The sequence below is a fragment of the Lipophrys pholis genome (genome assembly GCF_963383615.2).
Source record: "Lipophrys pholis genome assembly, chromosome: 1".
In the NCBI taxonomy this organism is placed as follows: Eukaryota; Metazoa; Chordata; class Actinopteri; order Blenniiformes; family Blenniidae; genus Lipophrys; species Lipophrys pholis.
In genome coordinates this window covers 23,544,806-23,561,921 of record NC_137635.1, presented here as the reverse complement: position 1 = coordinate 23,561,921, position 17,116 = coordinate 23,544,806, and the positions used below count along the sequence as shown (strand labels likewise).

The window sequence follows — 17,116 nt, the reverse complement described above, 5'->3', positions numbered from 1 at the left end:
GAGAACTGGGAGAGGAAGAGTCAGAGGAGAGGGAGAGGGAGAGTCAGAGAACTGGGAGAGGAGCGGAGACATCAAAGTGAATCAGTTTGGTCGTCAATGATTAAAAGACGAGGACAGTTTAACTACCGATCAATAATCAATCAGCTTCAGAGGCAAAGATCAGCAGCATGTTGGACACCTGCTTTATTATTGAATATGACAGGGTGGTGTAATAACATCATGGAATAATTCCTCCGTCAGTTCCTCCTCCTTCTCCCTCAGCTCCTTCTCCATCAGCTCTTCCTCCGTCGGCTCCTCCTCCTTCTGCTTCAGCTGCTCCTCCGTCAGCTCCTCCTCCTTTGAACTCTCTTCAGCAGGAAGAGTATAAGCTGAGCAGCACAGGGCCACATCAGGAAGAGCAGGAGGGTGGAGGAGGAGACGTCCAGGGACCACCACCTCTCCTGGGGGGGCTGAGAGAGGGAGAGATTTTTTTAAATAAAACAAACTTTATTTTGAAACCTTACCACTTTTTCACCAGTAAACATTTTACAAGAGCAGTTGAGAGTGAAGAGCCTCCTATTGAAGAGCTGAACAGCAGTCATCCTCATACCTCCTCCTACCTCCTCGAACCTCCTCGTACATCCTACCTCCTCAAACCTCCTCCTACCTCTTCATACCTCCTACCTCTTCATACCTCCTACCTCCTCGTACCTCCTCCTACCTCTTCGTACCTCCTCCTAACTCCTACCTCCTCCTAACTCCTCGTACATCCTACCTCCTCGTACCTCCTCGTACCTCTTACCTCCTCCTACCTCGTACCTCCTCGAACCTCCTCCTACCTCTTCGTACCTCCTCCTACATCCTACCTCCTCCTAACTCCTCCTACCTCCTCAAACCTCCTCCTAACTCCTACCTCCTCGAACCTCCTCCTAACTCCTCGTACCTCCTCCTAACTCCTACCTCCTCGTACCTCTTCCTAACTCCTACCTCCTCCTAACTCCTACCTCCTCGTACATCCTACCTCCTCAAACCTCCTCCTACCTCTTCGTACCTCCTACCTCCTCGTACCTCCTCCTACCTCGTACCTCCTCCTACCTCTTCGTACCTCCTACCTCCTCGTACCTCCTCCTAACTCCTCGAACCTCCTACCTCCTCGTACCTCCTCGTACATCCTACCTCCTCGAACCTCCTCCTACCTCTTCGTACCTCCTACCTCCTCGCACCTCCTCCTAACTCCTCCTACCTCCTCGTACTTCCTCCTACCTCATTGTAGCTCCTCCTACCTCCTCGTACCTCCTCCTAACTCCTCGTACCTCCTCCTCCCATTAAAACCCTCCACGTCCTTCAACAAGTAAAACTCCACACAGATGAAAACACAGTGAGCAGATCCTGGTCCATCCTCTGCCAAGCCTGCAGCTTCTTGTTCAGGTGGAAGTTCCCCTCCTGGACCCAGCACCAAAATAAAAGCCTGCTCTGACCAGGGTTCATCAGAACAAGAAAATAAAACTTTTAAAACATTGAACAAGATTGTGAGTCGTTGACATTTTAACAAACAATGAACAGTTTTCCTGCTGCATCACAGAAAGAACACGACACATTGGTCACCATGGAGGATCCACTGTCAGTCACCATGGACGATCCACTGTCGGGCACCATGGACGATCCACTGTCGGTCAAAATCGAGTAGCCACTGTTGGTCACCATGGAGGAGCCACTGTCGGTCACCATGGACGATCCACTGTCGGTCACCATGGACGATCCACTGTCGGTCACCATGCAGGAGCCACTGTCAGTCACCATGGGAGATCAACGGAGGATCCACTGTGGGTCACCAAAGAGGATCCATTGTCGGTCACGAAAGAGGATCCATTGTCGGTCACCATGAAGAATCAGGTGTTAATCACCATGGAGGATCCACTGTCAGTCACCATGGAGGAGCCACTGTCGGTCACCATGGAGGATCCACTGTCAGTCACCATGTAGGATCCACTGTCAGTCACCATGGAGGATCCACTGTCAGTCACCATGGACTATCAACTGTCGGTCACCATGGAGGAGCCACTGTTGGTCACTATGGAGGATCCACTGTCGGTCACCATGGAGGATACACTGTCGGTCACCATGGAGGCTCCACTGTTGGTCACCATGGAAGATCAACGGAGGATCCACTGTCGGTCACGACAGAGGATCCATTGTCGGTCACCATGAAGAATCAGGTGTCAGTCACCATGGAGGATCCACTGTCGGTCATCATGGAGGATCCTCCATTGTCGGTCACCATGGAAGATCCTCCACTGTCGGTCACCATCGAGGATCCACAGTCTGTCCACATGGAGGATCTACTGTCAGTCACCATGGAGGATCCACTGTCTGTCCCCATGGAGGATCCACTGTATGTCACCATGGAGGATCCATTATCGGTCACCATGGAAGATCCTCAACTGTCGGTCACCATGGACGATTAACTGTCAGTCACCATGGAGGAGCAACTGTCAGTCACCATGGAGGAGCCACTGTCGGTCACCATGGACGATCCACTGTCGGTCACCATGGAGGATCCACTGTCGGTCACCATGGAGGATCCACTGTCGGTCACCATGGAGGAGTCACTGTCTGTCACCATGGAGGAGCCACTGTTGGTCGCCATGGAGGAGCCACTGTCGGTGACAATGGACGATCCACTGTCGGTCACCATGGACGATTCACTGTCTGTCACCATGGAGGAGCCACTGTCAGTCACCATGGAGGAGCCACTGTCGGTCACCATGGAGGATCAACTGTCAGTCACCATGGAGGATCCACTGTCGGTCACCATGGAGGATCCACTGTCAGTCAAAATGGAGGAGCCACTGTAAGTCACCATGGAGGATCCACTGTCAGTCAACATGGAGGGCCACTGTCAGTCACCATGGAAGAGCCACTGTCGGTCACCATGGAGGATCCACTGTAAGTCACCATGGAAGATCCACTGTCGGTCACCATGGAGGAGTCACTGTCTGTCACCATGGAGGAGCCACTGTTGGTCGCCATGGAGGATCCACTGTCAGTCACCATGGAGGAGCCACCATGGAGGAGCCACTGTCGGTCACCATGGAGGGTCCACTGTCGGTCACCTTGGAGTATCCAATGTCAGTCACCATGGAGGATCCACTGTCGGTCACCATGGAGGATCCACTGTCGGTCACCATGGAGGCTCCACTGTTGGTCACCATGGAAGATCAACGGAGGATCCACTGTGGGTCACCACAGAGGATCCATTGTCGGTCATGATGGAGGACCCGGTGTCAGTCACCATGGAGGATCCTCCACTGTCGGTCACGAAAGAGGATCCATTGTCGGTCACCATGAAGAATCAGGTGTCAGTCACCATGGAGGAGCCACTGTCGGTCACCATGGAGGATCCACTGTCGGTCACCATGGAGGATCCACTGTCAGTCACCATGGAGGAGCCACTGTTGGTCACCATGGAGGAGCCACTGTCTGTCACCATGAAGGAGTCACTGTCTGTCACCATGGAGGAGCCACTGTCGGTCGCCATGGAGGAGCCACTGTCGGTCACCATGGACGATCCACTGTCGGGCACCATGGACGATCCACTGTCGGTCAAAATCGAGTAGCCACTGTTGGTCACCATGGAGGAGCCACTGTCGGTCACCATGGAGGATCCACTGTCGGTCACCATGGACGATCCACTGTCGGTCACCATGCAGGAGCCACTGTCAGTCACCATGGAAGATCAACGGAGGATCCACTGTGGGTCACCAAAGAGGATCCATTGTCGGTCACGAAAGAGGATCCATTGTCGGTCACCATGAAGAATCAGGTGTTAATCACCATGGAGGATCCACTGTCAGTCACCATGGAGGAGCCACTGTCAGTTACCATGGAGGAGCCACTGTCGGTCACCATGGACGATCCACTGTCGGTCACCATGGAGGATCCACTGTCGGTCACCATGGAGGATCCACTGTCAGTCACCATGGAGGAGCCACTGTCGGTCACCATGGAGGATCCACTGTCAGTCACCATGAAGGAGCCACTGTCGGTCACCATGGAGGATCCACTGTCAGTCACCATGTAGGATCCACTGTCAGTCACCATGGAGGATCCACTGTCAGTCACCATGGACTATCAACTGTCGGTCACCATGGAGGAGCCACTGTTGGTCACTATGGAGGATCCACTGTCGGTCACCATGGAGGATACACTGTCGGTCACCATGGAGGCTCCACTGTTGGTCACCATGGAAGATCAACGGAGGATCCACTGTCGGTCACGACAGAGGATCCATTGTCGGTCACCATGAAGAATCAGGTGTCAGTCACCATGGAGGATCCACTGTCGGTCATCATGGAGGATCCTCCATTGTCGGTCACCATGGAAGATCCTCCACTGTCGGTCACCATTGAGGATCCACAGTCTGTCCACATGGAGGATCTACTGTCAGTCACCATGGAGGATCCACTGTCTGTCCCCATGGAGGATCCACTGTATGTCACCATGGAGGATCCATTATCGGTCACCATGGAAGATCCTCAACTGTCGGTCACCATGGACGATTAACTGTCAGTCACCATGGAGGAGCAACTGTCAGTCACCATGGAGGAGCCACTGTCGGTCACCATGGACGATCCACTGTCGGTCACCATGGAGGATCCACTGTCGGTCACCATGGAGGAGCCACTGTCGGTCACCATGGAGGAGCCACTGTCTGTCACCATGGAGGAGTCACTGTCTGTCACCATGGAGGAGCCACTGTTGGTCGCCATGGAGGAGCCACTGTCGGTCACAATGGACGATCCACTGTCGGTCACCATGGACGATTCACTGTCTGTCACCATGGAGGAGCCACTGTCAGTCACCATGGAGGAGCCACTGTCGGTCACCATGGAGGATCAACTGTCAGTCACCATGGAGGATCCACTGTCGGTCACCATGGAGGATCCACTGTCAGTCAAAATGGAGGAGCCACTGTAAGTCACCATGGAGGATCCACTGTCAGTCAACATGGAGGGCCACTGTCAGTCACCATGGAAGAGCCACTGTCGGTCACCATGGAGGATCCACTGTAAGTCACCATGGAAGATCCACTGTCGGTCACCATGGAGGAGTCACTGTCTGTCACCATGGAGGAGCCACTGTTGGTCGCCATGGAGGATCCACTGTCAGTCACCATGGAGGAGCCACCATGGAGGAGCCACTGTCGGTCACCATGGAGGGTCCACTGTCGGTCACCTTGGAGTATCCAATGTCAGTCACCATGGAGGATCCACTGTCGGTCACCATGGAGGCTCCACTGTTGGTCACCATGGAAGATCAACGGAGGATCCACTGTGGGTCACCACAGAGGATCCATTGTCGGTCATGATGGAGGACCCGGTGTCAGTCACCATGGAGGATCCTCCACTGTCGGTCACGAAAGAGGATCCATTGTCGGTCACCATGAAGAATCAGGTGTCAGTCACCATGGAGGATTCACTGTCAGTCACCATGGAGGAGCCACTGTCAGTCACCATGGAGGAGCCACTGTCGGTCACCATGGACGATCCACTGTCGGTCACCATGGAGGATCCACTGTCGGTCACCATGGAGGATCCACTGTCAGTCACCATGGAGGAGCCACTGTCGGTCACCATGGAGGAGCCACTGTCTGTCACCATGAAGGAGTCACTGTCTGTCACCATGGAGGAGCCACTGTCGGTCACCATGGACGATCCACTGTCGGTCACCATGGACGATTCACTGTCTGTCACCATGGAGGAGCCACTGTCAGTCACCATGGAGGAGCCACTGTCGGTCACCATGGAGGATCAACTGTCGGTCACCATGGAGGATCAACTGTCAGTCACCATGGAGGATCCACTGTCGGTCACCATGGAGGATCCACTGTCAGTCAAAATGGAGGAGCCACTGTAAGTCACCATGGAGGATCCACTGTCAGTCAACATGGAGGGCCACTGTCAGTCACCATGGAAGAACCACTGTTGGTCACCATGGAGGATCCACTGTAAGTCACCATGGAAGATCCACTGTCGGTCACCATGGACGATCCACTGTCAGTCAAAATGGAGGAGCCACTGTTGGTCACCATGGAGGATCCACTGTCAGTCACCATGGAGGAGCCACCATGGAGGAGCCACTGTCGGTCACCATGGAGGGTCCACTGTCGGTCACCTTGGAGTATCCAATGTCAGTCACCATGGAGGATCCACTGTCGGTCACCATGGAGGATCCACTGTCGGTCACCATGGAGGCTCCACTGTTGGTCACCATGGAAGATCAACGGAGGATCCACTGTGGGTCACCACAGAGGATCCATTGTCGGTCATGATGGAGGACCCGGTGTCAGTCACCATGGAGAATCCTCCACTGTCGGTCACGAAAGAGGATCCATTGTCGGTCACCATGAAGAATCAGGTGTCAGTCACCATGGAGGATTCACTGTCAGTCACCATGGAGGAGCCACTGTCGGTCACCATGGAGGATCAACTGTCAGTCACCATGGAGGATCCACTGTCGGTCACCATGGAGGATCCACTGTCAGTCACCATGGAGGAGCCACTGTCGGTCACCATGGAGGATCCACTGTCAGTCACCATGTAGGATCCACTGTCAGTCACCATGGAGGATCCACTTTCAGTCACCATGGACGATCAACTGTCGGTCACCATGGAGGAGCCACTGTTGGTCACCATGGAAGAGCCACTGTCGGTCACCATGGAGGATCCACTGTAAGTCACCATGGACGATCCACTGTCGGTCACCATGGACGATCCACTGTCGGTCAAAATCGAGGACCCACTGTTGGTCACCATGGAGGATCCACTGTCAGTCACCATGGAGGAGCCACCATGGAGGAGCCACTGTCGGTCACCATGGAGGATCCACTGTCGGTCACCATGGAAGATCCTCCACTGTCGGTCACCATGGAGGATCAACTGTCAGTCACCATGGAGGAGCCACTGTCGGTCACCATGGAGGATCAATTGTCAGTCAACATGGAGGATCCACTGTCGGTCACCATGGAGGATCCACTGTTGGTCACCATGGAGGAGCCACTGTCAGTCACCATGGATGATCTACTGTCGGTCACCATGGAGGATCCACTGTCAGTCACCATGGAGGCTCCACTCTCGGTCACCATGGAGAATCCACTATCTGTCACCATGGAGGAGTCACTGTCCGTCACCATGGAGGAGCCACTGTTGGTCACCACGGAGGAGCCACTGTCGGTCACCATGGAGGATCCACCATCAGTCACCATGGAGGATCCACTGTCAGTCACCATGGAGGATCCACTGTCGGTCATCATGGAGGATCCTCCATTGTTGGTCACCATGGAGGATCCACCGTCAGTCACCATGGAGGATCCACTGTCGGTCACCATGGAAGATCCTCCACTGTCGGTCACCATCGAGGATCCACAGTCTGTCCACATGGAGGATCTACTGTCAGTCACCATGGAGGATCCACTGTCTGTCCCCATGGAGGATCCACTGTCTGTCCCCATGGAGGATCCATTATCGGTCACCATGGAAGATCCTCAACTGTCGGTCACAATGGACGATTCACTGTCAGTCACCATGGAGGAGCAACTGTCAGTCACCATGGAGGAGCCACTGTCGGTCACCATGGAGGAGCCACTATCTGTCACCATGGAGGAGTCACTGTCTGTCACCATGGACGATCCACTGTCGGTCACCATGGAGGAGCCACTATCTGTCACCATGGAGGAGTCACTGTCTGTCACCATGGAGGAGCCACTGTTGGTCACCACGGAGGAGCCACTGTCTGTCACCATGGAGGATCCACTGTCGGTCACCATGGAAGATCATCAACTGTCAGTCACCATGGAAGAGCCACTGTCAGTCACCATGGAAGAGCCACTGTCAGTCACAATGGAGGATCCACTGTCTGTCACCATGGAGGAGCCACTGTCGGTCACCATGGACGATCCACTGTCGGTCACCATGGAAGAGCCACTGTCAGTCACAATGGAGGATCCACTGTCTGTCACCATGGAGGAGCCACTGTCGGTCACCATGGACGATCCACTGTCGGTCCCCATGGACGATCCACTGTCGGTCAACATGGAGGAGCCACGGTCGGTCACCATAGACGATCCACTGTCGGTCACCATGGACGATCCACTGTCGGTCACCATGGAGGAGCCACTGTCTGTCACCATGGAGGAGTCACTGTCGGTCACCATGGAGGAGCCACTGTTGGTCACCATGGAGGAGCCACTGTCGGTCACCATGGACGATCCACTGTCGGTCACCATGGACGATTCACTGTCGGTCACCATGGAGGATCCACTGTCGGTCACCATGGACGATTCACTGTCAGTCACCATTGAGGAGCCACTGTCAGTCACCATGGAGGAGCCACTGTCGGTCACCATGGAGGATCAACTGTCAGTCACCATGGAAGAGCCACTGTCGGTCACCATGGAGGGCCACTGTCAGTCACCATGGAAGAGCCACTTCAGTCACCATGGAGGGCCACTGTCAGTCACCATGGAAGAGCCACTGTCGGTCACCATCGAGGATCCACTGTCGGTCACCATGGAAGAGCCACTGTCAGTCACCATGGAAGAGCCACTGTCAGTCACCATGGAGGGCCACTGTCAGTCACCATGGAAGAGCCACTGTTGGTCACCATGGAGGATCCACTGTCAGTCACCATGGATGATCTACTGTTGGTCACCATGGAGGATCCACTGGCAGTCACCATGGAAGAGCCACTGTCGGTCACCATGGAGGATCCACTGTCAGTCACCATGGATGATCTACTGTTGGTCACCATGGAGGATCCACTGGCAGTCACCATGGAGGAGCCACAGTCGGTCAACATGGAGGAGCCACGGTCGGTCACCATAGACGATCCACTGTCGGTCACCATGGACGATCCACTGTCGGTCACCATGGAGGAGCCACTGTCTGTCACCATGGAGGAGTCACTGTCTGTCACCATGGAGGAGCCACTGTTGGTCACCATGGAGGAGCCACTGTCGGTCACCATGGACGATTCACTGTCGGTCACCATGGAGGATCCACTGTCGGTCACCATGGACGATTCACTGTCAGTCACCATTGAGGAGCCACTGTCAGTCACCATGGAGGAGCCACTGTCGGTCACCATGGAGGATCAACTGTCAGTCACCATGGAAGAGCCACTGTCGGTCACCATGGAGGGCCACTGTCAGTCACCATGGAAGAGCCACTTCAGTCACCATGGAGGATCAACTGTCAGTCACCATGGAGGATCCACTGTCTGTCACCATGGAGGAGCCACTGTCGGTCACCAGTGAGAAGCCACTGTCAGTCACCATGGAGGGCCACTGTCAGTCACCATGGAGGGCCACTGTAAGTCACCATGGAAGAGCCACTGTCGGTCACCATGGAGGATCCACTGTCAGTCACCATGGATGATCTACTGTTGGTCACCATGGAGGATCCACTGGCAGTCACCATGGAGCCACTGTTGGTCACCATGGACGATCCACTGTCAGTCACTATGGAGGAGCCACCATGGAGGAGCCACTGTCAGTCACCATGGAGGAGCCACAGTCGGTCACCATGGAGGATCAACTGTCAGTCACCATGGAGGATCCACTGTCTGTCACCATGGAGGAGCCACTGTCGGTCACCAGTGAGAAGCCACTGTCAGTCACCATGGAGGGCCACTGTCAGTCACCATGGAAGAGCCACTGTCAGTCACCATGGAAGAGCCACTGTCAGTCACCATGGAGGATCCACTGTCAGTCACCATGGTCGATCCACTGTCAGTCACCATGGAGGAGCCACTGTTGGTCACCATGGAGGATCCACTGTCAGTCACCATGCAGGAGCCACAATGGAGGATCGACTGTCGGTCACCATGGAAGATCCTCCACTGTCAGTCACCATGGACGATTCACTGTCAGTCACCATGGAGGATCCACTGTCAGTCACCATGGACGATCCACTGTCAGTCACCATGGACGATCCACTGTCAGTCACCATGGAGGAGCCACTGTTGGTCACCATGGAGGATCCACTGTCAGTCACCATGGAGGAGCCACCATGGAGGATCCACTGTCGATCACCATGGAGGATCCACTGTCGGTCACCATGGAAGATCCTCCACTGTCAGTCACCATGGACGATTCACTGTCAGTCACCATGGAGGATCCACTGTCAGTCACCATGGAGGATCCACCGTCGGTCACCATGGAGGATCCCGGGCGCCCGGGGGAGTTTTTTTCTTTCAGATCATAAACTCTGCGTGGGAAACGGCGTGCATGATGTCACTCTCCTCCATGTCACTCTCCTCAATGATGTCACTCTCCCCGATGAAATCACTCTCTTCCATAATGTCACTCTCCTTAATGATGTCACTCTTCCATGATGTCACTCTCCTTTGACTACCTTCAGATCACTCTTCTCCACCTCTACAGTCGCTGTTCTCTCTGAACTCTCTCACTATTTACACTTTTGAGTAGCTGGTACCTGTTCTGAAGCTGCACAGTGCCGACACAGTCTCTGGTCTGGACTCTGCACACACACACACACACACACACACACACACACACACACACACACACACACACACACACACACACACACACACACACACACACACACACACACACACACACACACACACACACACACACACACACACAGCTGAGTATACAATACAATAATATGTTTATTTCTCAATAATAAGTAGTAGAAGCACAACCTGAAGTACAACTAGAAGCAGTGTGTGTTTGTTCATCAAAATAAACTCCTGATGGTAGACCCCCACCCTTCCCCACCTCTGCAGCGGCCAGCTCCTCCATGGCCTCCAGCCGCTCCATCACGCTCTTCATATCCTCCCTCAGCCTCCGTAGCGTCAAGACGATCTGCTGCTGGAAGCGGGCCTCGTGCTGCTCCGCCCCCTCCTCCGAGCCTCCGCCCCTGCCTGGCCCTGTCCCTGGCCCTGTCCCTGGCCCTGTCCCTGGCCCCGTCCCTGGACCCGTCCCTGGGGTCCCCCGACTGGGACCGTCCGGCGGGCCCCCTCCTGAGGAGGAGAACAGGAGGTGAGAATAGTGGAGCTGCTGTGGAGCTTCACATCCAACCTGTGCTCACGTTCTCTCCAGCTGTGGGGAGACGCTTCCCGTCCCACGTCCCGGTCCCGGTCTGTCCTGGGGAGCTCCTGGCCCCGCCCATGCTGCAGTCCTTCACCTCCGTGTCCCACCCCCACCTGCCGTCCGCCGGGTGGTGATCCTGGTTCAGGTCCCTGCTGGTCCACACAGTCCACTGAGTCGCAGAAGGTCTCGTTCTCCGAGTCGCTGGTGGGCGCCTGACCCTCGGAGCTCCCAGGACCCTCCAACCCACCGGGAACCTCCGAGCCTCCAGGGCCCACGGACCCCCCAGAGCCCACGGACCCCCCAGAGCTCACGGTCCCCCCCGCTTCTGCAAACCAGGTGACATTATCTCACTTCAGGACATTTTACATCTTTTACCATCTATTATCCACCTCCGTCACTCCATCTCTGAACAGGAAGTCGGTTTGTCTGTGTGACCTCTGACCTTAGAACAGGAAGTCGGTTGGTCTGGGTGACCTCTGACCTCTGAACAGGAAGTCGGTTGTCAGTGTGACCTCTGAACAGGAAGTCGGTTGGTCTGTGTGACCTCTGACCTTAGAACAGGAAGTCGGTTGGTCTGGGTGACCTCTGACCTTTGAACAGGAAATCGGTTGTTCTGTGTGACCTCTGACCTTAGAACAGGAAGTCGGTTGGTCTGTGTGACCTCTGACCTTAGAACAGGAAGTCGGTTGGTCTGTGTGACCTCTGACCTTTGAACAGGAAGTCGGTTGGTCTGTGTGACCTCTGAACAGGAAGTCGGTTGGTCTGTGACCTCTGACCTTAGAACAGGAAGTTGGTTGGTCTGTGTGACCTCTGACCTTTGAACAGGAAGTCGGTTGGTCTGTGTGACCTCTGAACAGGAAGTCGGTTGGTCTGTGACCTCTGACCTTTGAACAGGAAGTCGGTTGGTCTGTGACCTCTGACCTTAGAACAGGAAGTCGGTTGGTCAGTGGGACCTCTGACCTTTGAACAGGAAGTCAGGTGGTCTCGGCATGTCGTGGATTTCCAGGTAAAGCGGCTCGAAGTGTTTGAAGAATGAGGCAGTTTTCTCGTTCATGGGCACAGTGTCAATGACCTGTGGAGGAGTAATATATTACTTCAGAGTTACTGAAAGGAGGCTTCCTGCAGTAATCTATTACATTTGGGGCTTTTCCACTAGTACCTGCTACGTCCAACTCGACTCGCCTTTTAGGCTTTCCCACTATGTGTTCCCAACACCTAAGTACCTGATACCAAGAAAGTACCTGGCACCAGGTACTTTCTTGGTACCAGGTACTTTCCTGGTTCCTCCTCCAGGTTCCCAGTGAGCTGAGGCCAGTAGACAATGTGACGTTGGAAGACGGCAGCTGCTGATGTGCCGGAGCGTCATCTACACCACCACATAATTTACACCACCAGATAACCTATAACACCACATAATCTACACCACCAGATAACCTATAACACCACATAATCTACACCACCAGATTATCTACACCACCAGATAACCTATAACACCACATAATCTACACCACCAGATAACCTATAACACCACATAATCTACACCACCAGATTATCTACACCACCAGATAACCTATAACACCACATAATCTACACCACCAGATAATCTATAACGCCACATAATTTATAACACCAGATAATCTACACCACCAGATAATCTACACCACCAGATAACCTATAACACCAGAGAATCTATGCCACCAGATAATCTACTCCACCAGAGAATCTATAAAACCACATAATCTACAACACCACAAAATCTACACTAGCAGATTATCTATAACACCACATAATCTACACCACTGGATAATCTACACCACCAGATAATCTATAACACCACATAATCTAAAACACCACATAATCTATACCACCGGATAACATCCATAACATCAGATAATCTAAACCACCAGATAACATCTACACCTCCAGATAATCTACACCACCAAATAACATTTACACCACCAGATAATCTACTCCACCAGGTAACATCTGCACAACCAGATAATCTACACCACCAAATAACATCTACACCATCAGATAATCTACACCACCAGGTAACATCTACACCACCAAATAACATCTACACCATCAGATAATCTACACCACCAGGTAACATCTACACCACCAGATAATCTACACCACCAGGTAACCTCTACACCATCAGATAATCTACACCACCAGGTAACATCTACACCACCAGATAATCTACACCACCAGGTAACATCTACACCATCAGATAATCTACACCACCAGATAATTTATAGCACCACATACTCTACACCACCAGATAATCTACACCACCAGATAACATCTACACCATCAGATAATCTACACCACCAGATAACATCTACACCACCAGATAATCTACACCACCAGGTAACATCTACACCATCAGATAATCTACACCACCAGATAATTTATAGCACCACATACTCTACACCACCAGATAATCTACACCACCAGATAACATCTACACCACCAGATAATCTACACCACCAGATAACATCTACACCACCAGAGGTATATACTACGACGCTGGATAAGAATCCAGGTAACTTCAGGATGAACTCTGGTTTTCCATACAAGCTCCGCCCCTTTCATGTCAACGTGCTATGATCCTGAAGGGAAACTCTGGGTTGAACTAGTGAGTTGATAACCTGCTTGGTGTTAATGCTGAGCAGGATCCAGAATGTCTGGATCAGTCAACCTGGGGAACACAGAGAGATCCTGATACGGATCGTAGTCCAGAACTCAGCTTTAATACTCAGCGCAGATCTGTTCCTTTCAATATGGGTTTTTATGTTTCTCCATTTTATGTTTGTTGAGTTTATAATATGATGATGTAAAGTGTCTTTGAGTGTCCTAAAAGGTAATATTATTGCATTATGATTATTTTTATTACTAACATCAACCACAACAACATGATTGTTGTTGTGATCAAAATCAAACATAACCACAACATCAACAAAACATCTAGAACAGGAAGAAGAAGAGGCTGAACGACCTGCTGAGCTACTTTCTTCATCTCGTCCACGTAGGCAGCCATCGCCCTGTCACTGCTCATCACCCCCAGACTGCTCCATGCATCCCTACACACACACACACACACACACGCACACGCACACGCACACGCACACGCACACGCACACGCACACGCACGCACACACACACACGTTAGTAGATGTTGAGAGGTTTGGTGGCGTTGGAGGATGTTGGGGGGGTGGGTGGTGTTGAGGGGATTGTTGGGTTTTGTTGCTGGTGTTGGGGGGGAGGGTGGTGTTGGGGTTTGTTGGAGGGATTGGTGGCGTTGGAGGGATTTGTTGGGTGTTGTTGCTGGTGTTGGGGGGGTGGGTGGCGTTGGGTTAACCCCCCAACACCACCCAACCCCCAACACTCAACAACATGCCCCAAAAATAACCAACACCGCAGCAACAGTCCCAACACCCCTATATTCAATAAGAATAAAAAAATATTACCGATGAAGTTAGAACCAGGTCATAATGGTTCACAGTTCAACCACCAGTGAAGCTCCAAGTTAAAGAGATTCTTAAAAAGTGTTCCTCACCGCGTCACACAGCTTACAATTACTTACTTTAATTTTCTCTGCTAAAGTAAGAGTTTCAAACTTGTCCTCGTAAATAATCAAACTAATTAATTTTGATTCAAAAATGTTTGTTAGCTTTAGCTGCTAACAAGATGGTATTTGTTCGACTCGCTCTGGTTCTGTGAAGCTCCGCCTAAAACAGCACCAGCCAATCAGCTCTGAGTATCTAATGACGTTGTTAGTGGGCGGGGCTTCAAGTCCCAGGAAGCATCAAATCACCTGATCTGAATGAAGGAGCCACAGCCTGAGCATGAACACTTTACTGCATGCAATACACACTGCATGGCGAGAGAGGGGCGAGCTACACTAATGCAATACACATTACATGGTGAGAGAGGGGCGAGCTACACTAATGCAATACACACTGCATGGTGAGAGAGCGGCGAGCTACACTAATGCAATACACACTGCATGGTGAGAGAGGGGCGAGCTACACTAAGGCAATACACACTGCATGGTGAGAGAGGGGCGAGCTACACTAATGCAATACACACTGCATGGTGAGAGAGGGGCGAGCTACACTAATGCAATACACACTGCATGGTGAGAGAGGGGCGAGCTACACTAATGCAATACACACTGCATGGTGAGAGAGGGGCGAGCTACACTAATGTAATACACACTGCATGGTGAGAGAGGGGCGAGCTACACTAATGTAATACACACTGTGTGGTGAGAGAGGGTCAAGCTACACTAATGTAATACACACTGCATGGTGAGAGAGGGTCGAGCTACACTAATGCACCATCAGTGTAGATCAGGAGGAAACAACCTGAAGCAGCAAGAGGAGACCAGTAACCAGGGAGTACTGTCCTCACAGAGTAATTATGTACTCTATAAGAGGAAGTTTTATTCACAGACAACAATATACTGTAGATAATCTTAAAGAAATATTAGCATGCTTTCCATGCAGTCCTTTCTGATGACACCAGGTGGCGCTCAGCCCCACCTGCCCCTAATGACCAGTTGCCCCTGCATCTATCTATACAGCCAATCACTCCTGGGAAGTTCCCATATTTGCAGAATGACACTTTACAGTTTGCTTGCTCAGCAGCATCAGGGAACTTAACGTACACATTTCTCAGTTCACAATTGGCACTGCAGACATTCTGAACTATTCCACACACGCTTGCTTCACTCACACCACACAAATCACCAGTTCCATCATGAAAGGTTCCAGATGCCAAGAATGTCAAAATGATCAGAACCTGGGTACAGGTTTTCCTCTGTGAGACATGAAGGACAGTCTAGGCTCAAGCAAAGTTTTTATCTCCAGTACATCTTCTTTGTACATACTAAAGCGGTTTTGGAAAGTTATTTCATCAACTGATTGTCTGGCTGGCCTCTGTAGTGGATATTGGCCTTCATTTAGATATTCCAAACACTCCATACTCCAAAACCATCTGTGCGCTCCCTTTCACAAACGGTACTAAGCTGAAGTTAAACCTGCCTCTTTGCAGGATTAATATAAACTTCAATTTAGTCCTAGGGTAGCTCTAATCCACCTTCTTGCAATTGTCTTTGTTTAATCCAGAACAGACATAATCTATGACTATTTTAAAATAAATATGTGCAAGTGACTTAATCTTAAGCCAGCTCAAACAGCATTTTAGTCTGGGGCTAGGCTAAGGTCTTGTCTGTGAAACCGGGCCTTAGTCTATTTTCAGTCTTGGTCTAGTTTTACTATTAGTCTGGTTTCAGTCTTGGTCTAGTTTTATTATTAGTCTAGTTTCAGTCTTGGTCTAGTTTTACTATGAGTCTATTTTCAGTCTTGGTCTAGTTTTATTATTAGTCTAGTTTCAGTCTTGGTCTAGTTTTATTATTATTCTAGTTTCAGTCTTGGTCGAGTTTCACTATTAGTCTAGTTTCAGTCTGAGTCTAGTTTCAGTCTTAGTCTATTTTTAGTCTTGATCTAGTTAGTCTTAGTCTATTTTCAGTCTTGGTCTAGTTTTACTATTAGTCTAGTTTCAGTCTGAGTCTAGTTTCAGTCTTGGTCTAATTTTAGTTAACTAAAATCCAGAGTGTTACTAGTGCAACAACACATCATCAGTAGGGCAAAAATAACCAGGAAGCCAACACCTTCCACACACACTCACACACATCACAAGCTCACACACTGTGACACACATCACAACCTCCCAACATTACACACTGTGACACACATCACAACCTCCCAACCTTACACACTGTGACACACACATCACAACCTCCCAACCTTACACACTGTGACACACACATCACAAGCTCCCAACCTTACACACTGTGACACACATCACAACCTCCCAACCTTACACACTGTGACACACACATCACAAGCTCCCAACCTTACACACTGTGACACACACATCACAAGCTCCCAACCTTACACACTGTGACACACACATCACAAGCTCCCAACCTTACACACTGTGACACAC

The 17,116-nt window shown here is 51.4% G+C and overlaps 1 protein-coding gene across 1 annotated transcript in view; it reads right to left on the bottom strand.

Annotated features, from left to right (window-relative positions):
• Positions 1 to 323: 323 nt before the first annotated feature.
• Positions 324 to 17,116, bottom strand: part of acbd4 (acyl-CoA binding domain containing 4) — a gene marked incomplete at its 3' end in the record, with an annotated part of 34,984 nt that continues 18,191 nt past the window's right edge. The window contains exons 4-9 of the mRNA XM_080461583.1: positions 14,100 to 14,184; positions 12,059 to 12,170; positions 11,097 to 11,423; positions 10,784 to 11,028; positions 10,473 to 10,517; positions 324 to 449 (exon numbers count right to left, since the gene is read on the bottom strand). Of these exons, the coding sequence (XP_080317709.1) occupies positions 324 to 449; positions 10,473 to 10,517; positions 10,784 to 11,028; positions 11,097 to 11,423; positions 12,059 to 12,170; positions 14,100 to 14,184 (940 nt within the window). The remainder of the gene's footprint in view (positions 450 to 10,472; positions 10,518 to 10,783; positions 11,029 to 11,096; positions 11,424 to 12,058; positions 12,171 to 14,099; positions 14,185 to 17,116) is intronic.